Source organism: Delphinus delphis, chromosome 19 (assembly GCF_949987515.2).
Source record: "Delphinus delphis chromosome 19, mDelDel1.2, whole genome shotgun sequence".
Taxonomy (NCBI): Eukaryota; Metazoa; Chordata; class Mammalia; order Artiodactyla; family Delphinidae; genus Delphinus; species Delphinus delphis.
The window spans coordinates 12,672,207-12,696,732 of NC_082701.1; the positions used below are offsets into that span (position 1 = coordinate 12,672,207).

Genomic DNA, 24,526 nt, shown 5'->3' on the forward strand with positions numbered 1-24,526 from the left:
TGGTCCTGGCCTCACCCACAGCAGATGGTGTAATGGCCTCTCAGAAGTGAGGGGTGAGCACTCAGAGCTGGGCTGACAGGAGTGCAAACGGGGATGGGGCACCTGGGGACAGGTGACTCCCCAGCACTGCCACCCACCCACTTGCCTGGAGAAGAGGTGGGGGAGTGAAGGGCTGAATCAAGGGCCGCCTGGGCAGCTCTGGGCCACACGCCCAACCACGCGAGTCTGCCTGTCTGTAAATGCGGATCCGAAGGCCCGGACCTGAGAGGGAGGGACGTGGCTGGCACAGGAGCCTGACCCCAGGCCGTGGAGGATGCAGGATGAAGCCAGGGCCAGTGAAGGGGCTGCTCTGCTAGCTCCCTGCGGGGATGAGGTCCCTTCCCAGAGGCACACAGGCGAGGACAAGCCTTGGGGCAGGGGCAGGTGTACCCTGGGGTCGACCCTGCCTGGTGGCGCTGAAACCAGAGGGAGCCAGAGTGGGTGTGGCTCTGCCTTGGCTGTACGGCCTCACATTTTCAATATTGTCAAGTGATGATAAGATACTTCTGTCACAGCTGGTCATTCTGTACCACTTAATGATCGCAGTCACATGACTGATGACCCTGGTAAATCATCTTTGTAAAAAAATGCAGACAGACCAGTCTTGTTCACAGCCTTTGCTATCCCCCAAATGTGGGAGAGTAGAAACCTACCATCGCACGGTGTTGGGGGAGGGTGGCCTTCCCAAAAGGGAACCAACGGAGTATGCTGGACATTCTTACAAACCACCAGTGACAGAGAAGTTCACAGAGCAAACCCCAAACCCTTCACCCATCTCTTCTCACTCCGCTATCCTCCTCAAAGCGCTGGATGTGCTTCCTTCCAGTCCGCCCTGTATGTGCACGTGTGCACACACACGCTTTGTATGTTCACCTGGGGCTCCAAGCACACTGTTCGGCGGGCTGCTCCTCTCACAGGCTGACGCGTCTGGGCTGGCACACACAGTGTGTGGTCAGTGGGCCGAGCTGGTCCTTACAGTGTCCAGGCCCGCGAGGAAAGGACACAAAGTGAGAATACGTGTTAGGACGTCAGGGGCTTTGAAGTAATTTGGAAGGGCCACATTTTTATTGTACTTGACAAAAGAATCATCCACAGTGGACTGGAGCTGAATGCGGAAAGCAGGCTGTCTGTCCCTCTTGTTTGAGAAGCGCTGTGCGGAGATGGCGCCTGCTGGGGATGCGGGCGCCCCTTCGTTCTCTTGAGGGCTGAGCAGCATCCAAGTTCCGACTCCGATGTCCCACGGATGAACACCTGGACCTTCCCAATAACGTTCTTACTGTAATAAAAACGCTGTCAAAAATATCCTTGTATGGGCTTCCCTGGTGGCGCAGTGGTTGAGAGTCTGCCTGCTGATGCAGGGAACACAGGTTCGTGCCCCAGTCCGGGAAGATCCCACATGCCGCGGAGCAGCTGGGCCCGTGAGCCATGGCCGCTGAGCCTGCGCATCTGGAGCCTGTGCTCCGCAACGGGAGAGGCCACAACAGTGAGAGGCCCACGCACCACAAAAAAAAAAAAAAATATATATATATATATATATATACATATATCCTTATATGTACATCTTTTTCAGATCTGTGAGAAAATCTTTTAAAAGAATCTCTAGGGGAAGAGTAGCTTATTCAAAGGGTACGAACATTAAAAAATTTGAGAGATGCAGCCAAATTGCCCTCCAAAAAGGCTTCACCAGGGAAGGTTCCCGCGGAGGCAGGGTGTCCCTCACACTCTCCTGGACAATGAGGGTGGGACTTTTTAGTCTGGGCGTAAACTTGATGCTGACTTACTTGCCCGCCTCAGACTCCTGCAGAGGCGCGTGGCGTCCATACCCTTGTCAGTTCTGTGGATTTTCTCCTGTACGTGCCATCCAGCATTTTGCCTGTGATCTACAGATGCCCATTTTGGGTACTCATTCGTTTTACCTGTCAGGTATGTTGCAAACATTTCCCGAGTCTGTTATTTGTCTTTTATCTTTGCTTACAATGTCTTTTCCTTAGAGATATACTAAGATGTAATGAGGGACTTCCCTGGTGGCACAGTGGTTAAGAATCCGCCTGCCAATGCAGGGGACACGGTTTAAGCCCTGGCCCAGGAACATCCCACATGCCACGGAGCAACTAAGCCTGACTGCCACAACTACTGAGCCTGCACTCTAGAGACCGTGAGCCACAACTACTGAGCCCGCGTGCCACAACTACTGAAGCCCACACGCCTAGAGTCTGTGCTCCGCAACAAGAGAAGCCACTGCAATGAGAAGCCCACGCATCGCAACGAAGAGTAGCCCCCGCTCGCTGCAACTATAGAAAGCCTGTGCACAGCAATGAAGACCGAACGCAGCCAAAAAAATAAAAAATAAATTAAAAAAAAAGATGTAATGACATCAAATCTGTTGATTTTTGACTTTTCCATGTCTATGTGGTTTTAAACTTTTTAAGGGGAGCCTTCCTCATGCTTGGGATTGTTGCAAAGATGCACTGAGTCAATATGTGCATAGCCAATGGGCGAAGGGCAGTTGGAGCTGAATGCCACATCTCTGCACATATGGAAGTCTTAGAAAATGAAGGAGGTAACAAGCACAGATGCAGAAGAAAGTAGAGAGTTATGGGCCACTATGTGCCACTCTACGGTAGTACTTTAAAGGCTAGGAACTCTGGATAGATTTCCAGCAAAATGTAAACGTCCAAAATTGATCCAGGAAGAGGCAGAAAATCCATACAGGCAAATCACCAGAGAAGAAAATGAAAGGTGGTTAAAAGTCTACCACTAATGAAAACACCAGGCATGGAAAGTTCTATTGCTGAGGTCGCTCCAACTTTCAGAGAAGGCTGCAAACTTGGTCACTAGGGATTTGCGGCTTTCTCTGACACTGGGAGGCACAGGGAGCAGGCCTGGGGAGAGGAGTTCAGTCAGATTGGGGCCTGGCAGTGGAGGGTCTGCACCGATCAGGGGCTCCTCTACTGGATGGATGGGCGATGGATGGATGGATGGGTGGGTGGGTGGGTGGATGGGTGGGTAGGTAGGTGGATGACTCAAATATTTGGCCATGAGGCCAGCTGATTACAGGAAGCCACAATGAGGAGGAAAGAAAAGTTCACTGGGATAAAAGGTCAGAGGGAGAGGGAGGCATGGCTGTGATCAAAAAGGTCTGGGGCCTCAAGGGCTGGGAGAGGGAACCCTGGCAGTGGCAGGGCTTGGCACGGAGGCCAAGGTTAAGGGGCAGGAAGGTTCAGATGTGGGAGGGAATGGGGTAGAATTAAGAAATGGAGCCCTTGGGGCTTCCCTGGTGGCGCAGTGGTTGAGATGCAGGGGACACGGGTTCATGACGCAGTCTGGGAAGATCCCACATGCCGCGGAGCGGCTGGTCTCGTGAGCCTGCTGGGCTGGGCTCGTGAGCCTCCTGGGCTGGGCTCAGCCTGCCACTGAGCCTGTGCATCCGGACCCTGTGCTCTGCAACGGGAGAGGCCACAACGGGAGAGGCCGCGTACCGCAAAAAAAAAAAAAAAAAAAAAAAAAAAAAAAAAGCTACTATTATCGTACACACAGCTCAGTGCTACGAAGAGACCGGGGATGGATGTTCCGCCCGACCTCCTTCCCCTTCAGTGGGAAGTGCTTTCTGGGCACTGCAGTGCTTGGGGGTGAGGAGGACCCTTGAGGGAAGCCAAGACTCTAGTTAGCCAAGAGGAAGCATTCTGCAGACACCCCATGGCTCCGAGCTCCTTAGAGGCACACTGGGGTGCTCTGCTTCCAGTAGGAAACACAAGCCTGGAGCCTTGCTCCTCAAGGAGGTGAGCTGTCATGGAGAGAGGGGATGGCTTAGTTTCAAGTCGACAACAGGGTAGAATCCCAAAGCTCCCAGACTCTGGGATCATCACAGTGACTCAAAGCTCTTGCTGGAAAAGGACAGACAAGCAGAAGCCACAGAAGTTGAGGGGTAAGCTGTGAGAAAGCGGCCTGTGCCCCAGCTGCAGGAAAACCGAGGGGCTTAAGGCAGAGGCAGCGCGAGCGCCACTCAGCCAGGCTGGGTGACCCGGGGGTGCTTGTGAGAACCGGATGGTGCCAAGGCGCCAGGAGAGGCCCAATGTGTGGTGGCTCTGGTGGGTTCCATGGGCCCCTTTCTCAGGAACCAGCACCCAAGACCCCCACGGGCAGCCTGGGTGTCTGCGGCCCACAGCCCCGGCCTCTCGGCTGCACCGCATACACTGTCGCCTTTATCTCGAGGAAGCCGAGGCCCGAGCCGGCCTGGGAACCCGGCAGCCTTTGCCGTCACCACAAAGCCGCATAGAAACACCAGCTGCTTTGCTAACCTGCGGTATTTTTCTCACAGATGCTGCCAGAGGAGTGGGTTCACGGAACTCCCACTGCAGAGATGAAGCCAAGCTCTGTGCCTGACTCCTGACCTGGCCGCTCCACAGGGCGGCTCTGTTCTCCCTTCTAAACCCCCCCCACCCCCCGCCCCGCCAGCCTGGCCGGCCCTCCTCCCTCTGGCCCTCTTCCGGTCCCCCCACCGCGGCTCTTCTGTTGCCAGCATCCCCAACCACACGGCGCAGGCGATGCTGGGCCGGTTGGGGGGGGGTGACCCACCAGTGAGGTGGCCCAGCTCTGCACGCAGCCGGTTCCCCAGCTCCAGGAGCTGCTCCTTCTCCAGGTGCAGCCGCAGGATTTTCCTGGCTGCCTCCTTGAGCTTCCTCTGGAGTCGGGGCACAGACAGGGCCTGAGGGGGCTGTGCCTCCTGGTCCTCGGTCCCTGCGGGTCCTCCACGTGCCGGGCCCTGTGAACAAATCCACACAGCAGAGGCCATCAGATGAGTCCTGGAGGGGAACGGGAAGTGGGAGTGAGGGTGCAGATGGTGGGTGCCACCGCCCGAACGACTGTCCCAGAACCCACATCGCTGGGTGACGTCCCTCTACCATGATGCATCCATGCCCACCTTCTCTCTCAGGGGGGCGGGGTTGGGCTGGGGGTGTGCTCTGAATGAAGGCCCTCCAGGCTCCCAGGCCAAGGCCTGCCTGCACTTGGTGACTCTGTGCCCTGCCCCAATGCCTTTGTCTTTCCAGTGACAGTGAGGAGCCAGCTGGCACCCAGGCCTGGGCTCCCTCCAAAGGTGCCCCCGGGACCCAGGAGGGCTACACGTGTGATCCGACCCCCTTCGAGGGCCCCATGGTCACCGGCTGGGTGCCTGCTGGCCGCCTGGTGTGGAAGGGGGCTGGCAGAGACCCAAAAGGTGGCCTGGAACGGGAACCCAGCCTCCATTACTCTCTTCCCCTTGCCCTGGATGTCTGCACTGCTGGGCCCCTCTGCCCTGGGCCCTTCTCCAACGCCTCCCCTGCCTTCATTCACTCAGTACCTTGCCTTCCCTGCCTCCTCTCTGGCTCCATCGTCCATACTCCCATCTCAGTCATTTCTCTACCTGCCATTCAGACTCCCCTCCACCACCTGCAGGCCGGCCCAGGTTTCCCACCATCCTGACCCGGACAAAGGTGCCAGAGAGAAAGCAAAGGAGGCCAAGGGAGGGAGCAGTGGCTGCCTGGGGCCTCCGCTTCTGGGCCTGGAGGCTGCCTTGGGCCAACACCCGAGGTCTGAACCCTGTTGCTCGGGCAGCACCACGCGGCCCTACATCCTACCACTGTCCCAGTCTGGACTCACACACAGATGTGTGCTCCCACCCAGAGGGGTATTTGGAATGGGGTGGGTGTGGGGAAAGGAGAAAGGGAAAAAGGAGAATGTGTGTGGCTGCCTCTGTTCCAGGCAGGGGCCCAGGAGGAGCCAGTGGCGTCCAAGGCCCCAAAGGAGGCAGGTGGCCTACTTAGGCATGGCTGCTCCTCACACCTATGAAAAACCGCATTGTGCCGTCCCAGCCACTCGAGCTGGCGCCAGAACAAGGAATCTGCTCTACGTCCCTGGAAGAGACCAGCACGCCCTGTCCTGGCCCTGTTTCTTGGTGTGCCTTTCCAGGGCTGGCAAGCACCTGTGCCCTCCTGTGGCCTGGGAGCTACGGTGTTTGCACACCAGTGCCTCCAGCACATGCCTGACGTATTGGCATGAAGCGGGGCGTGGAGGTGATGCGGTAAAGGGACCATCAGAGAAAGGCCTCCGCCCCGCAGCCCCGGCTCAGGGTCTCTCGAGTGTACAGGACCAGGGCCGGTGGGGGGCTGTGTCTCGGAGACCTGTAGCGTGGATTCACACACGGGGCTGCACAGGCTCCAGGCGGCTAACCCGACCCGTTGGGAAAGGTACACAACCTCCAGGGATGTAGCCCTGGGATTGGGGGACTGGCCAGGCCACTCTTTCTCCAGGCTTTGTCCTCTACAAGGATATGCTGTGTTATTCTCTTGTGTTATTTTAAGTAAGGAAAGAACAATCCAGAAAACAGAGACTGTGCAAAATTCAGAACGCTTAGAGATTTAAAAATCTCTTCAAAAGCAGGACGCCACCCTGCAAAGATGGCCCTGGCCTGAGCTGAGGAACATGCTGCCTGAGGCGTGCCCTCAGGCGTGGCTGGGCCAGGGGATGGGGAGTCCTGATCTTGAGTGGCCCATGTTCTTGTCACACAGTGACTGCACGCGATGAGCGGGTGCTGCAGCTGGGCCCCACCTCTCTTAAGCTTAGTTCCTGGTAAGATGAAGCTTATTTTGATGACTCTAAAGTCTCACCCCACAATGACACAATGCTAATAATGACCTGAGATGCCCAGGAGCTTCTGCACTGCTGCGTTCAGGGCCCAAGGTCCCACCCCGTGATGGCCCCATCCACCTGCCCTCGCCTGCTCTGGTGCAGGTCCCAGCATCCTGGCCAGAACGGAAACATCCACGCAGCAGAGGGAAAGCTTGAGGCATCCTAATGACAACTCTGTTCCCAAGGGAAGGGAGTGCCTGGGCTCCTTGAAGAAGCCCTGCGGGGAGGCTGAGGCCCAGGGAGAGGCAGCGCGGGCTCCCTTGGGGCAGGTTCCCAAGCTTCCAGGCAGAGCCAGAGGGATCGCCAGCCAACACTGCCCCCCAGCGGTCCGAGGTGCCCGGTGGGGAGGCCTGGGGAAACCCAGCATCCGTCTGTTTGGGGCCTGGGCAGGGCAGCCTGCAGGAGGGAGGGGCCTGGGTGAGCCAAGCACCATGGAAGCGTGACAATGCAGCCACCTGCCCCACAGGGTCTCCTGTGACTGCGGGGAGCTCCAGGGTCTGCAGGTCCCTCTGGGCTGGGGTGCTGGCTTTTGTGTGGCAGGGTCCCACCCCCACAGAGCAGCTGCAGGGACGGCCCGAGGCCCACGCCCCTGTCTCACTGCTGGTGGTTCCTCCCCTCTCCACACACATCTCTCTCTGAACCATCTGAGGGTGAGTTGGAGACATCGCACCCCTTTATGGCCCAATACTTCAGCTTGTACTTTCTGAAAACAAGGACATTCTCTTAATAACCAGTTATTAGAACCAGAAATGTCACAGGGACGTGGCATTATGACCTAGCGCACAGTCCACAGGCACCTCCACCAGCTGCCCAGAGGACGCCCTTTATGGCCTGTTCCTCCCGCCCGGGGCCCAGGACCCTGCATGGCTTCTGCATCCTGGGTCCCCTAAGTCCCCAGCAGAATGTTCTCAACAGGACAAGCTGTGGGTTTAGTGCCCCTCGGTCTGGGTCTGTCCTTGGAGTCAGGAGGTCTTGTGCTTGGAGTCAGGAGCGAGGCTGTGTCCCTCTCCTGTCCGGAGGCTCGTGATGTCCGTCTGTCCCAGTGTTGGCAATGGGAGCTGATCTCTCGGAAGTGGCGTCCACTGGCTGCAGCACCAGAAAGTTACTGTTTTCCCTTTCCAATAAGAAGAACTTCTGGGGAGATTCCACACAAACAGCTTGTCCAGAATTTCAGCATCTGATGACACCCCCCGGCTGTGTCATTCCCTTCATGTCCTTGGTTGATGTTCTAAGTAAGGAAGGGTTTTCCTCTCTCCTTTCTTTCCTTGTCGGTTTATTTGCAGCAGAGTGAATGCGACTCCATTTTAGTAGGTAGATGATGACCCTGACTTCATGACTGACTGGCCTAGATCTGGTCAGTGGGAGCCCTTTATGCTGGCTCCTGCATCCCTGTCATGTCTCCGTGGTGGAGTTGGCCACTTACCCTGGTTCCTCTCAGCAGAGCAGGAAGTTCGGGAATGCGATCTAGGCACTGGGTGCGCTCACCCACCCTGGGGAGCCACTGCCCCTTGGCTCCTGGTGGACAGAGCCGGGGTATGTGCACACCTCTCTCTTTAAAGTAACCCACGAGTTTACTGTGGTGACTCCAACCCCAACCTGAGCCCCAGAGGCATCCTAGCCCTACCGACCACCTTCTTCCCCAGCCTCAGAAGCCTGCTGCCCACATCCTCTTCTCTGGGCACCCAACACAGCTGGGCAATTACGAGCAGAGCCTGGGTGGGCCTGGCCTGGGCAAAGGGTTTCCTGTGCCTCCAATTTCTCACCCTGGGAGTGATCTCACCAAGGTCACAGGATGCCTAGACCTGGAAGGAGGTGGGACCCTGATAGCCATGCAGAAACTAAGGCCCAGAGAGCTCACTCAACACCCACCTTGGGAGAGCGGCCTTGGGCCTCAAGTCGCTTCAGGTCCCAGGCTGTCTGCCAAGGGATTAAACACCTCGATTTTAACTTCCACTCATTTGCATGGTTTCTTCCCCCTTCACTCTAACCAAGGGGATCAGAGTTATGTGAGGGCTGCTAACAGGAGAGTTGCAAGGGTCCCTGGGCTGCAGTGAGCCCCTGGCAGCACCTGGAACAGTCATGGCCATGGCGGGAGAGCAGACACATCACCAATGGCATTTGCTGCCCAGCTGGGCCTGGAGCCTCTGAACTTAACTCCTGGATTACAGGGCTGTGGGGAGGTCTGGGGCTCTTGGGGACAGCATCCACCTACCGATGGCACAGAGGGTTCAGTATCCCACTTCTAGTGCCCCCTCGGGGCTCAGGCTCCCTCAGCTTCCCCCTCACCAGCCCATCTCCCTCTGCAGGCACTCCTCATATGTTCGCCCCTGCCAACGCACAGCTGGCCCCCCTCATGTTCCTTAAGCCAGATAGTGTCCTGGGTTGCATCTTCTCCATTCCAGGTCCTTCACAGTCCCCGACAGTAGGTCCTGGAGCCTGGTCCCTCTTGTGTCCTTAAGTATCACTCTCAAAACTTGGCCCATGTGATGAGAACCACTGGGGGGCATATGATCGATGCTACTTCTGCCTGAGGACTCTTGATGCCTTCCAGACATCATTTTACTGTCCTTAAAACCTTCTGCTTATGAATAGGTCACCATGTGCAACCACAGGTAACACAGGTAATCACAGGTCACCGCAGGTAATCACAGGTAACTGCAGGTCACCATCTGTGACTGCAAATAACCGTAGGTAACTGACAGGTCTCGGGAGGCATGTCACACGACGCCCTGTGAAGAAAGCCCATTCTTTGCAAACCTCCATCACGGTGTTCAGGAAGCAGGAAGGTGGCCTGTCTGGCAGACATGTGGGGACAACGTGCTGCTGCAGAGCTCTTGCCCTGGCCTGGGACCTTGGCTTAAACCCAGCCACGGAACTGGAGGGCAACTGGGTGCCAAGGGCCTGACCAGGACCAGGACGCCAGGTGGCCTGGTGGCCCGTGCTCCGGACAGCATCTCAAACACTCTGAGAAGCTCATGAGAACCACAGGCTCCATCCCTGAGGGTCCTCTGGAAGGAGAACCCACCATGTTGCATCCATTTCAGGGCTTCCCAGGCCCTTGAATCACACAGTCAAAGACTCCTGTGTTAGAGGACACCGAACAGTCCTCTTCACGTGTGCAGCCTCCCTACATGCTTTTAAAGGGATCTCAGCGACCTGGAGGGTGAGGGGCTTGGCATCCCTTGACAGCGTCTGTGGAGAACAGCCCTGACAGAGTCAGCCTAGTCAAGGAAGAAGACGGAGGCCGGGGCGGGCGGGCGGGCCCCTCAATGGCCAAGACTGCACCCCAGACCAGTCCCGCACAGGACGCAGAGCACCCACAGGGCACCCACCTCTCCCCCGACAGCCTCGGTGTCTGAGGCGTGCGGTTGCTGCCTGCCTGAAGCACCCCCGCCTTCCTTCTGGGCTGACCTGAGATGCTTCTCAATCTCAGCCACCTGCTTCCGCAGCTGCAAAACCTCGAAGTGCACCTGGTCCAGCTCGTGGGGAAGCTCTCGCTGGATGGTGTCCATGTCCAGGGGTTCCCGCAGCACCTGGGAGGCCGTTTCAGAGACAATGTTAGGAAGGCGGCCAGCTCTGGGAAGGGGTCTGGAACAGATCTGCAGGGAGGACAGGGAAGCAAGAGAAGGGCAGCAGTAGATGGTAGAGCGTCCAGAAAGATCAGAAGGACACATGCCTGTCAGCCTCCCCTCTCTGGCCGAATTCCATCACCCACAAGCCTGCAGTCCCACCGCCAAGCTGCTGCTCTTCCGGTTCCACCTAACCAGGCTCCCAGGCGGCTCCACTTGTCGCCCCCAGAGTGGGGACGTGGGCACCTGCAGCAGAGCCTACACTGGACCCAACGTTGGTTGGGGAGAGTCCCCGCACGGTGTCTGGACAGTGGGCCTTAAAACCTTCTTCCTGGGCCCTAGTCCCAGGTGGAGACAAAGGGCACATAACCGCAGGCAGGGGTGGGGAGGCCCAAGCCTATCAAAAGGCAGAGGTGGATGAAGGCGTAGGAAGAGGCAGGAAGGGAAGTCCTGGCTGCACGAACAACCTGGGGCAGCTGCGGGGCGGCTAGGAGGTGCCCGAGTAGAGTCCTGGCCAGAGCTCCAGGGCCGCCCCGTCCTTCAGCTACCTCTCTCGACAACGTCTGCTCTCCCAACATAAGGAGGGGAAAAGGACAGGTAGAAAGACAGACACACCTCTCTACACCCTCAACTTGCCAATTTTATTCTCAGGAAGATAAAATATCTTCCTATTCGAGGGCCTCCTACAAAGAATTCCTAATGAATATTTTATTCTATTTATTCACATACACTAAAAAAATGACCATTCGATAAACATACACTGTTAACTAAAAAACACTTCAAGGTAGACTTTTTTCCTCAGGATAATCAAACCATCTATCATTATCAAGACAGGATTAAAAGCTCTTATTTACATGTTTATTTCCTGTTTCTGGCATGTGGGGGGATGTAACATCCCGATGGTGGGGCAGAACTGGGAAAGGGCAAGCATCTGAAGACCCCCTCCTCTCATATGTGACATAGGTCTGTAATCCCAGAGACAGAAAAGTGGTCCAGTTCATCTCCACTGCAACAGCAAAAATGAACTTTCCGCCAAGACAAGGCATCTGATTTCTGGGCATTGCCTGCTCCCCACAAAAGACAGAAATCGCCAAGCAATGTCTGTCACCAGCCAGGTGTTCTGTTCCATGGAAGATGCAGAGTCTGCAGGATGGTGTAACCTATGTACTTATGGACTTGAAAGGGCACATGAAAACGGCCTCATGGGAAAGAAACGTCACAAGGCGACAGAGTGGCGTAACACCACCAGCACCAGCAGTAAGGACTGTGTTCCCAGGGACATTGTCAAGACCATGAAAAGACAAGCTAGAGAATGGGAGAAAAAGTTTGCAAATCATATATCTGGGGGACTTCCCTGACGGTCCAGTGGTTAAGACTCTGTGCTTCCAATGCAGGGGGAGTGGGTTCGATCCCTGGTCGGGGAACCAAGATCCCACATGCTGCGGTGTGGCAAAAAAAAAAAAAAAAGTCATATATCTGACAAAAGACTTGTATCCAGAACATACAAAGAACTCTGAAAACTCAACAACACAATAAACAACCCGATTAAAAATGGGCAGAGGATATTCATGGACATTTCTCCAAAGAAGATATACAAATGGCCGATAAGCACATGAAAACACGCTCAACATCATTTTTCATCAGGAAAATGCAAATCAAAACCACAGGTCAGGTCCACCTCACACCCACTAGAATGGCTAGAGTCAAAAAGACAGCAAAAGCAGCCGGTGCTGGTGAGGATGTGAGACACGGGGACCCTCGTGCACCTGCTGGGGGTGGAAAGTGTGCAGCTTCTGTGGAAACATTAGTGGCTCTCCAAAAAGTGAAATATAGAATTACCCTGTGACCCAGCAATTCTACTCCTTCATGCATACCCCGAAGAACTGAAACAGGGACTTGGACAGACCGCATTCACGGCAGAATGTGTCCACCACATTCACGGCAGCCAAACAGTGGAAGCAACCCAAGTGTCCAGCAGATAAATGGGTACACTAAATACTGGGATACTCTCCAGTTACTAAGAGGAAAGAAGTTCCGACACCTGCTACAACATGGATGAACGTTGAGGACATTATGCTGAGTGAAATGAGCAAGTCACAGAAGGACAAGTGCTGCGTGATTCCCCTGATATGAGGCTCCCCGAGGACTCAGGCCCATAGAGGCAGAAAGAGTAGAGTTTACCAGGGGCTGGGGGTGGGGAACAGGGAGTTAGTGTTTAATGGGGACAGAGTTTCTGTTCAAATGATGAAAGAGTTCTGGGAACAGACCCTGGTGATGGTTACACGATACTGTGAATATACTTAACGTCACTGAATTGTACACACAAAAATGGTAAACTTTATGTTATGTATATTTTACCAGAATTTAATAAAAAGCACTAAAAAAAAAAGAGATATCATGAATTAATAGCAATAAAGCACAGTTTGTGACACCAGCACCATCATGCCAGGGCGGAACTGCACTGGAGTTTGCCCAGCTGCCCTGCCTCCCCAGGAAGCAGTGGGTCGGCCGAGTACCTGGTGACAACCCATCCCCAAGGAAGGCAGGGCCAGGGGACAGAAAGGGTCGCCACTGGCCAAGGCATCTAGAGTCACAGTGATGACGAGCACACGTTCCTGCCACAGCTTGGTGCCTGGGTTTAACACGGGTCCCGGGACTCGCCCAGCACGTCCTGGGGGGGCAGAGACGGGGCCCTGCACATCGACGGCCAGCACTGCCCCTCATGCCCTGGACTCTCCTCTCTCATCTACCAGGTCCTCACTGCGTGCCTTCTAGGGACACACGAGAGGTGAATCAGCTGCTCCTCACAACAACCCCTTCCTTGCACGGAACCTGAGGCACAGAGAGGCCACAGCAGGTTCCTGGGGTTCAGTGCCACCCCAGGAGTGCCTTCAGTCGGAAGACCTACACAGTCTAGCATCAGAGAGCAGCCATACCTTCTGTCTGAGTTGTGCCACCAGGGAGCTCAGGAGATGTGCCCTGTCTCCAAGCCTCTGGAGCGCCAGTCCCGTGGATGGACCATCGACCGGCACAGCTCCTCCTGCAGAGAGAGAGATTTTTGTCAGACTCACATCTCCTAAAGCCCTGGGAACTTCCAACTGCCTGTCCTCCCTTTGAGGAGATGGACATCTGAGGCATCCAGGGCAGAGGTGTGTTCTTCTCTGCCTTCCCCTAAGGATGCCTACTGTCACTGCTGGTCTGCTGTGACGTTAAGATGTTCTAAAGCTGAGTGGATGCAGCTGGGTGCCCCCAAAGACTGAGATGAGCTGCACATGAAGAACAATCCTTATGCCAAGAAAGCAGGAGTCTTCGTGGAGAAAAAAATCCAACCTTTCCAGCTAGTGTCTGGTAGAGGCCAACCTGCATAGCCTCCTGGTCGTTTGGCTGGGAATTAAGAAAATGTCCACGAACCCACAGGTCAAAGAAGAAATCACAGTGGACATTAGAAATTATTTTGAACTGATTATCATAAAAGCACTGCTTATCAAACTTAAGGAATGCATCTAATGCTGTCCTTTCAAAAGTATTTATAGCCATACAAGCTTATTTTAGAAAAGAAGGATGAAAGATAAATGAACTGAACATCCATTTGAAAAATGAGGGAAAAAAAGCAAATAAAGTACAAGGAAGGACAGAACAAAGTCAGTATTAGATGCTGAGGAAACAGAAAACAACGTGCAACAGAGGGTGAATAAGACCAGAGGAGGTTCTTTGAAAAAGTTAAGTCCCTGGTGAGATTAAGCAGGAAAAATGGACAGAGACAATACAGCAGATGGAAAGGCTGTTACTTTAGATCCTGGGGGCTGTGAAAACGTGTGGAGAATACACTCCCCAAAGCAACTTTATGCCAAATTTTTGAATATTTAAATGAAATAGTCAATTTTCTAGCAAATTATAACATCAAAAAATGACACAGAAAAAGGAAAATCTAGATAGTCCTTTAACTGTGAAAAAAACCTGAACTAAAAATTTAAAACTTTCCCACAAGGAAAACTCTATGCCCAGGTGGTTTCAAAGTTGAAGTCTATCAATTGGTTAAGGAAAAATGAACATGAGTCTAACATAAACATTTTCAGAAAACAGAGAGATAGTGAACATATTCCAACTTATTTATGAGGCCAGAATAATCCTGATTCCAAAACCTGACGTGAACATCAAGAGGAAGGAAAATTATAGGCCAATCTTACCCATAACATAAATGTGATAATTCTCAATAAAATATTAGCAGAAGAATATATCACATGTTGAGTTTATTCCAGAAATGCAGGGTTGGTTTAACATTCAAAGACCAATTTAAGCTTCTCATTCTGAACAAAATGAATGTGTGTGTGCATTCCACCCCACTCCTCTCCCTGATTACAGCTGACAGCCCTGGACACCACACACCGAGCCAGATGAGGAGATTCTGAACAGGGAGGAAAAGCAGGCAGAGAGGCTGGGGACCTTGGGAATCAAAGGACGACCCACAGTGAGTTCCTGGAGTTTTTTCCTTCCTGTATTTCCCAACTTTGGTGCTGGAGCAGCCACGACTCAGAGACACCACTGAGCTAAGACCAGGAACCAAGGCCCAGGAAAAGGGAGACCCGCACGGCTGCTGGTAAAACAGAAGCAGAATTAAAACAGACTCAAAGACAATCAGGATTTCATGCCACGACACTCAAATGTCCATGACAGAATCCAAAATTACTCATTATATCAACAACAAGGAAAATCTCACCTTGAATGGAAGAAGACAACAACAAGATGACAGGTTAAGGTGACTCCAACAGGCAATCTGATACACTCTCAAAACAAATGAATATTGGAAGTTTCAGCAAAGGGATGAAAAATACAAAGCAAAACAAAATGGAAATTTCAGAACTGAAACCATAATAAAAATCTCACTGTATGGGCTTGATAGGAGAATGGAGACAACAGAAGAAAGAACTGGTGAACTTGAAGATATAATAGAAATTCTCCAATCTGAACAATAGAGAAAACAGATTGGAAACAGACAGACAGACAGAGCCTCAGTGACCTGTGGGAGAATAACAAAAGATCTAACACTCTTGCCATTGGAGTCCCGAAAGGGAAAAACAGTGTGGAGCTGAAAAAAATACTTGAAGAAATAATGGTTGAAAACTTCTCAAATTTGGCAAAAGACACATCTTCAGATTCAATGTCAAAAGGATAAGCCAAGGAAATCTGTGCACAGACCATCATAATCAGATTTCTGAAACTAAAGACAAACTCTGAAAGCAGGCAGAGAGAAATGATTCACAGGCAATGGACTGCTCATCAGAAATGATCATCTGATTTCTCACCAGAAGAAAATGCTATATTTTAAGTGCTGAAAGCAAAGAACTGTCAACTCATAATTTTATACCAGTGAATATACTCTTCAGGGATTAAGGTGAGATAAAGACATCTCAGATGAAGAAAAACCAAGAGTTTGTCACCAGCAGTCTTGCTGTAAAGGAAGTGTTGAAGGAAGTGCTTCAGACAGAAGGAACCTGGAATCAAGAGTCATGGAGAGGGGAAGGATCCGGGGAAAGAATGGACCATACCTTTCCTCCTGAGTTTTTAAAATTATGTTTGACAGTTGAAAGCAAAAACGAGGATCCTGTCTGATGTGGTTCTCGATGTACAGAGGGGTGGTATTTGCGACAATAAAGGGGGTGATGGGGCCTGACTGGTGGTAAGATCCCCACATTCCACTTGAAATTGCAGTGTTGACACGAGTTGACTGTGATAAGTAAGGATATTGAAATCCCTAGAGCAAACACTAGAAAAAGTACCCAAGGAGATACACTGAAAAGCTAGACTAAAGTGGAACACTAAAAAATGTTCAAGTGACCCAGTGGAGGCAGGAAAGAGGAAACCGACGGATAGAAAACAAATGTGAAATGGCAGGCTTGGCTCCTGACACGGCAACAATTACAGCAAGTGCAAACACTCTAAACCCATCCGCTAAAGCATCACAAGATGGATTTCAAAACTGCCTAGCTACATGCTGCCTACAAGGAATTCATTTCAAATGCAATGATGGAGGTGGGTTAAAAGAAAATGGACGATAAAGATATACATGCAAACGCCAATCAGAAGAAAGCAGCACTGGGACTTCCCTGGTGGTCCAGTGGTTAAGACTCTGTGCTTCCAATGCAGGGGGCTAAGGTTCTGTCCTTGGTCAGGGAACTAAGATCCAACATGCTGTGCAGCTTGGCCAAAGAAGAAGAAGAAGAAAACTGGACTGGCTGAATTAGCATCAGACAGTAGACTTGAGAGGAAAGAAAATTACCAGGATGAAGAGGAACACCACATAATGATACACAGGTGAAATCACCAAGAAAACATAAATGTATATGCATCGAACAACAAGGCTTCAAAATACATTAAGCAAAAACTGATAGAATCATGACAAAAAAATACAGATTTGTATTACAATAGGAATAGGAAGAAACCTTAATCTGACAAAAAAAAAGTAAATATTAAACTTTAAAGTGTTGAAAGTTCTTCTCTGGGATCAGGAAGAAAGCCAGCTATGATCAACATCATACTAGAGATTCCACTCAGGGGAAGTAATACAAGAGAAAAAAGTAAAAGCTATCAGCACTGGAAAAGACAAAAATAAAACGTCCACTATTTGGGACAAGATGACTAGGTAGGCAGAGTGTCCTGCCTGCCCCTTCCTTTCCTTCCTGAACAATGGACCCATAAATGATCAGATGGGCGGTGGCAGGAGGTTACCCTCTGTGAGCGATCTGCCTGGGGGCTGGTGGCCCAGCAGGCGAGGGTGTCAGGGTGGAGGGCAGCCTGGTTTGGCTGTCAGAGCCCGGGAGGGCCTGGGTAAAAGGGTGGGGCCTCCATGTGGGGAAAGGCCTCCGTGCTAGGGAGGCTGCTCACACCCAGGAACTGGATAGAAGAAATAATGTACTGAGGAGGTCGGGAGCCAGGCTTCTCGTTGTCGGAAAAGGAAGTTAAGAGTAATGAAAGCGGAGACTAGAACAAGCCTGTGATCCTGGACCAACCACAGAGGAACAGACTGACGGATAAGTTTGTCTTAAATTAAGACCTTCTGATGCCTCAGGAGATGGAGCCAAAAAAATATTGCTAAGATTTATGGCAGGGTGTTCTGCCTATGTTTTCTTCTAGGACTTTTATGATTTCTGGTCTCACATTTAGGTCTCTAATCCATTTTGAGTTTATTGCTGTATACGGTGTTAGGGAGTGTTCTAATTTCATTCTTTTACATGTAGCTGTCCAGTTTTCCCAGCACCACTTATTGCAGAGGCTGTCCTTTCTCCATTGTATATTCTTGCCTCCTTGGTCATAGAATGAAATTTTGCCATTTGCAACAACATGGATGGACCAGGAGGGCATTATGCTAAGTGAAAGAAGTCAGACAGAAAAAGACAAATACTGTATAACACTTATAAGTAGAATCTAAAAAATACAACAAACTAGTGAATATAACTAAAAAAGAAACAGATTCACAGATACAGAGAACAAACTAGTAGTTACCAGTGGGGAGAGGGAAGGGGGAAGGGGCAAGATAGGGGCGGGGGATTAAGAAGTACAAACTATTACGTATAAAATAAATAAGATTCACGGATATATTGTACAGGAGATGGCCAGCTGTGCTGTGTCAGCAGGAACCAGAGCAACGGCTCTCACGACTGCTACTGGGAGAGGAAATGGTGTGAATAGTCTGGAGACAGCCAGACAAGAGTACACACGTGTAGTTCCACTTGTATGAAAACTCAGCCACAGGGTGAGGAGTCAGGACAGCGGCTGGCTCAGGAGGACAAGGGGCTCCTGGGATGGCACATTTTAACAGCTCCTCGGGCTGTGTTACTAGACAGTCACTGGACGGAGCACACGACACGACACAAGGATTCTCACCGGTGGTGTCTGTGGAGGCCAGGACACTGGGTTGAACGCCAGCACAGGACGAGGTCGTCTTCGAAGCATCTAACACATCTTCTAGTTGCTCCTCCAATGTTTTTAATTTATGCTTTAGAGTTCGCATTTCTGCTTCAAGGGCCAGAACATAATCTTCCAAAAAAACCCAGTAAACACACAGGCACACGTGTTTATACTCTCACCCTTTATCTACCACCCTTGTCCTCCCCTGCCCGACCCTCATGACTGTCCCATGCTGTCTGATACCCTCCCCTCCAGAGATCAGCTCGCCATGCTCTCCGAGGGGGTCCCATGGTCAGGAGCAAACACTCACCCTCCTTCAGTCCTGCAACCCTTGACGCACCGACACAACCATATCAACCTGAGTGCAGCCGTCTCAGGCGCTGCCCCTCCACTCACCACCCCTCGAGACCCTGCTCCAAATAGCGTGGGGCTGGGCGACCTTTGGGGCCTGGATGCTCCCCTGAGGAAGGGCCTGCTCCCCTAGCCCCACCTGCCCACTCCAGGAGAGCACAACGCCAACCCAGTCCCTGGTCCAAGTCTCGCTCTGGTTTTTAAGTGCGTCAAGTGTGTATCCTTCACTTTTTCCCTCCACTTACCAATAAAAAGTTTTTATTGTATATAAAATATTTGACTTAAGACCCTTCCCTTGGAGGAAAAGCAGCTGTCATACTTTGAAGTAATCTATCAAAGGGGATGTTCACTTGTAAGACTCCAAGTGAAGCCTATCGTGGACCCAGTAGAGATGGCATCTCATCCTCCCTCTCCCTCTCTCCCTCTCCCCTTCGCTCACCAGGTACAGCTGAATCAGCAGCTGCCTTTGGGTCAGGCTGGTTTGTTTGTGAGGTCTCCCCTCCTAACTGGGCAGAAGGAAGAATCTGATCACTTAGAGTTTCCATTTCTTTCCTCATCTGTGCAATAACATTTCGCAAGCTTGTGTTCTGCTCTTGTAGCTGCTGGATCACAGTAGATGGAAAACTTTTACTTATTTCTTCTTCTTGATGCCTTACAAGCATCTGTCAAATACGGAAAAAAAAAAAAAAAGAAAAAGAAAGAAAAGAAATTGGTTACAGCCAAGAACCGATGATTCCCTTGTGCACTGAGGACGGCTGCATCTGCGTCCACCTGCCCCCTGTTCCTGCTCCCCGTCATCTGTCTTGGAGGTGGGTAATGTTGACAGAAGTATGAAAAAACTTCTTCTTCTGTGTTTCATAAAGACAAGACCACGGTTTTTCAAAGATAACTTTTATTGAGAAATTTGGGGACCCTTCCTTTTTAGTCAGAAGCCCATCATTCACCCATTAGAGTGGCAGTTATAAAAAAGACGATAACAAGTGTTGCTGAGGATGTGGAGAAAATGGAATCCTTGTGCACTGTAAAAGGTAAAGGTACGCAGTGGCTTGTAAATGTAAAATGGTGCAGCTGCTGTGGAAAACAGTCTGGCTGTTCCTCAACAAAGTAAACACAGAGCTATTATACGACCCAGCAATTCCACTCCTAGGTATAGACCTAAGAGAACTGAAAACATACATACACACAGAAACCTGTACACAGGTTTGGAGCAGCACTATTCATAGTAGCCAAAATGGAAATACTCAAATGTCTACCCACAGGTAATGGATAAACAAAGGGTAACACTGTGAAACATTACTCAGCCAGAAAAAGGAACAATGTTCTGACACATGCTACAACATGGAAGGACCATGAAGACATCATGCTAAGTGGCAGTCAAGGACTTTAAAGCAGTTCCCATAAATATACTCCAGGATTTAAAGAAAAACATGAACATAGAGAAATGGAAGATATCAAAAAAGAACCAAATAGCATCTACAGAGATGGAAAATATACAGTCTGAAGGAAAAATTCACTGGCTAGGATGGGATTAAGAGCAGATCAGACACTACAGGAGAAAAGATGAGGGGACATAAACACATAGCAGCAGAAAGTATTCAAACTCAAGCACAGAGTGAAAGAGACCAAAAAGAACAAATAACAACAGAGCTCTAGTGACCACGGAATAATGTGAAGCAGAAACACACTAACCCAGATCATTGAGGGGGACAGAAAAGGATTCAGAACTTGTTGGCAAAAAAATTTCCAATTTGATGAAAACGTAAGTCCACAGATCCAAGAAGTTCAAGAAACCTGAAGATAAACACACAAAATTTACACCAAACAGCACATCATGGTCAAATTGCTAAAAAACAATGATAAAGAAAACCTCTTAAAAGCGACCAGAGGAAAAAAAGACACATTATGTTCCTGCAGAAGAACAAATACAAGAAACTGACAACTTCTCATGAGAACCAATGAAATCTAGAAGACAATGGAACCATGTGCAGAAAGAAAATAAAAACCTGTCACCCAGAGTGAAAATCTCCTTTGAAAATGATGGCAAGAGAGACTTCTGCCTTTGACCATGAGGGATTTGCTGCTACGGGACTTGCCCTCTGGCTGTAAACAACTAGAAAACCACACAAATTCTATGAAACCACTGTCTTCAGACACTGCCTGTACAGAACTGGGTGCCAGAGGAGGGGACAGAGGAAGGGAGCCCGTGGTTTGCCTAGTTCTCTGCATCTGGGCCCAGCACAACCCAGCCCTCTGTGGATGTTTGCTTGCAGAAAGCACCAGGCTCCTCTCCTCCATGGCTGCCCCATCAGCACACTAACCTCCAAATGGGCAGGAACGAAGGTCCTCCCCTAGGAAGCAGCACATGCTCACTCCCCACTCAAGGCCCAGGTCCCATCCTGAGACTTTCTGACTTTCCGACTGGTTGCTGGATCCTGCTTACCAGCAAAGCAAACCAGCTGGGCTCGCAAGGACCTTTGACCAGTCCTGCTGAGAGAGACCAAGACTACGTGTACACAACGCGAGCTTCTAACAAGTTCAGAGACGCACAAACATGCCCATGCAGCATTACAAGAATCTGTGCAAATGATCCCAACGGCCATTAGTGAGAGAATGATGAAGTAAACCGTGGCATGGTCATACAATAAAGTACACAACCATTTAAGTTGCATTTTTGAAGAATTCTATTTTTTATTTATTCTCTTTTTGGCTGCGTTGGGTCTTTGCTGCTGCATGCGGGCTCTCTCTAGTTGTGGCGAGTGGCGGCTACTCTTCGTCGTGGTGTGTGGGCTTCTCATTGCCGTGGCTTCTCTTGTTGCAGAGCATGGGCTCTAGGTTTGTGGGCTTCAGTAGCTGCAGCACATGGGCTCAGTAGTTGCAGCACACAGGCCCTAGAGCATGTGGGCTTCAGTAGTTGTGGCGCGTGGGCTCTAAGTGCGCAGGCTTCAGTAGTTGTGGCGCATGGGCTCAGTAGTTGCGGCTCACAACTCTAGAACGCACGTTCAGTAGTTGTGGCGCACAGGCTGAGCTGCTGCGTGGCATGTGGGATCTTCCCGGACCAGGGCTCAAACCCGTGTCCCCTGCATTGGCAGGCAGATTCTTAACCACTGCACCACCAGGGAAGTCCTGCATTTTTAAAGAATTTTAATGATGTGAGAAATATTTATGGAAACTTTAAAAGAGAATTAACGTTATATAGCATGACCTGAGCTATATGAACACAGTATGGGCACAGGAACATACATGAGATATGGAGATACAGGTGGCTGGAAGGAAATACACTAAAACATCTGAGTGTCAGACAGACACGATATGTTCTCTTCTCTGTTCCAAGCGATGCTGGCTCACATCTGCAGAGCTCACATCCATCCGCAGTGGGCCAAGCGTTCCCAGGGGTACCCCTCACACAGATGAGGAAACAGAGACGTGAGCTCTCGGGGGCCACCCGACCACACACAGCCACACGCTGATGACAGACAAGCACACGGCCTCATGGGTCTGACCCGGCCACGACGCTCAGCCCTGGCATTGAGCAAGCACGTGACACATGCTGTCACCAACTTCCCACTAAGGCACCACGGGGGACCCAAGAGGTCTGGCCAAGGAGGAGTTGAGCTGGGGTGAACCTTGGGCCCACCTGACTCCAGAGAACACTGTGCTGAACTAAAATTGTAAAATTTCTGCAGTGGCCACATATTTTTACTTTCAGAATGAAGCTATTTCTTCTGTTACTCACAGTTCCCAGCTTTTCAAGCCACCACTGCTCTGCTATGCACCTGCTCTGTCGCCTTCCAGCCACTGCTCTGGCCCCACTGCTCCTGCTGCAAACAGCCGACCTCCCTCTCTGTGCCCACTGGGCCATTTCCCACCCTCTCCGTGGCAGGGCCTCAGGCTGCTCCCACTCAGGCAGACAGCAGTGTGGTCGGGGCTGAGTGTGCAGCTGGCTGGTGCTACTCACATTCTCCCTCTGCCACCTGTGGGGCAGGGACCACTCCTCTCAGGTCCTCAGCTTCCTTGTCCTGAACAACAGGATCCACCTCAAAGCCGCAGTGCAGCCCAGTTGCAAGGCGAATCCTCTGCCCCTGCGGCCGTGGCTGCGTCTCTGCCCCGGTAATGCCTGCCCGACGGTGGTGCCTTGGTCTCCGTGGGGTGATCACCACGGCTCTGCTGAGGCTCCGTGCTCGGAACTAGTACCAAGCGAGGGAGAAGATGTGGCCAAAGCCTAGAGCCTGTCCATCTGAACAGTGGAATCTGTGATGGGCTCATCGCTCCCCAGGAAGCACAGTGTCTCGCTCCCTGGCGGCCTCTATTTCTGACTTCGGTGTATGACAGATTCCCTCACTGCTCCTACCTTAGTGTTTGCCAAGGGCTCACCCCTGCAGAACTCGGCACCAACTGCTGCCCGCCCACACCTGCCGCTTTACCAGGTGGTCACATCCTTAACCTGTTCCCAGCATTAAGGCCCCCTACAGGAGCACAGGTGTTTTGCTATTAGCTGCAGGATTCAAAAAACTTCATTCCATTGGGTCAGCCGCGATCTTGTGCAGCATTCTGCCCCACCCTGGGTCCTGGCTTGGAAGCCACATCTCTGTCAAGACCGCCACGCCAGCTCACATTCGCAGGTGCCTCCACTGCATCTCCCCACTCTGCATGGATGGGCGGGGCACTTGTTTCTGACCCCTAGACCATTTCTAAAGCCCCTGTTTACTTAACAAGGCAACCAGCATGAGAGGCCTCCCTGACCAGCCGAGCTAGTGCTTGGAGACACATGTCTTCTTTTAATTGCCAGCCTGGGGGAAAAATACGACAACGAAAAATTGGGGTGGGGGCTCATTGATAAAAAAAAAAAAAAAAAGAGGCATTTGCTTTCTCTACGTGTCCTAGGGAAGGCACCCATGCAGAGACCACCTGCTGTGAGCCCCCAGGACCACAGGTGACTCTGGAGGCTGGGGTCAGCCCCACCTGGGAACACCGGTGCTCCCAAACCTGACGACTGGCTGACAGGTGAATCTCCCCAGGGGCTTGTTAACAGACTCGTCTTTCGGAGCTCAACCCCTAAGGCATCGGGCCTAGTAGGTCCTGCTGGGACTCAGAGGGGTGTGTTTCGGAAGCTCCTGAGGTTTCTGAGGGTGGCCAGATTGGGGGCTGCACAGTCACCTGTGCAGAGAGGACAGTCACTGCCCACATGGCATGGCTGGCAGGAGCCCACCTCCACCAGGTGAACGCTAGGTCAACCCAGCACCAACTGCGGGCAAGTGCCAGCCACAGAGGTCGCAGTGAGGCCCCAGGGCCCCCTTCCACCCGCAGTGAGCATGAGTCCTCCCAGCAAGGACACATGAGCTACGACCTGCACTCCCGCACGTAGGCACAAGCAGGGCTGGGTGGACGCCTGGAGACGCAGCTTGTGCCACATCCATCCTCCCTCTGCAGGTGGACAGCTGGACAGGTGGGAAGAGGCCAGCACCCCTGCAGACATCCTAAGGATTTCAGTGGCTCCATTATCCTGGACGACCGGGTAAGTGACTTTCCACAAATGGACAGAGGTCAGACTACTGAAACAATGGGCCATTGAACCAGGAAGGTCATGTCTGAGACAGGCTCGGGCTGCGCTCTGCTGGTGCAGCTCTGGAAGGCACTTCTCCTTGCGGGTTGCCCAGATTTCCTAGCAGCCCGGTGACAGGGCTTCCCTCTGGAGCCCTGGTTGGACGGGGGACAAGGCAAGAGGCAAGGCAAGACATGGGCTGTGTTCACTGTAATGCCAAACTCTAGGCCTGCGCCAAGGGTCCCCCTCAGTGGAAGCAAATGCCCCCTCTGCAACTCTGAGTCAAATCCTGCCACTTCTGGCTTCAGGTTTTACTGGCGCTAGTCCTTGGCACCCCTCGGCCTGCAGACACAAGGCTCTGCTCTCTGCCTCTGTCGTCACATGGCCTTCCTCCTGTGTCTGTCTTCATGTGTGTTCTTTTCTAAGAACACCAGTCCTATTGGGTTGGGCCCACCCT

At 51.8% G+C, this 24,526-nt stretch overlaps 1 protein-coding gene across 1 annotated transcript in view; it reads right to left on the minus strand.

Moving 5' to 3' along the window:
* Positions 1–24,526, minus strand: part of CCDC57 (coiled-coil domain containing 57) — a 104,762-nt gene that overhangs the window by 46,073 nt on the left and 34,163 nt on the right. The window contains exons 11-15 of the mRNA XM_059996576.1: positions 18,970–19,192; positions 18,156–18,308; positions 13,211–13,314; positions 10,038–10,238; positions 4,615–4,801 (exon numbers count right to left, since the gene is read on the minus strand). Of these exons, the coding sequence (XP_059852559.1) occupies positions 4,615–4,801; positions 10,038–10,238; positions 13,211–13,314; positions 18,156–18,308; positions 18,970–19,192 (868 nt within the window). The remainder of the gene's footprint in view (positions 1–4,614; positions 4,802–10,037; positions 10,239–13,210; positions 13,315–18,155; positions 18,309–18,969; positions 19,193–24,526) is intronic.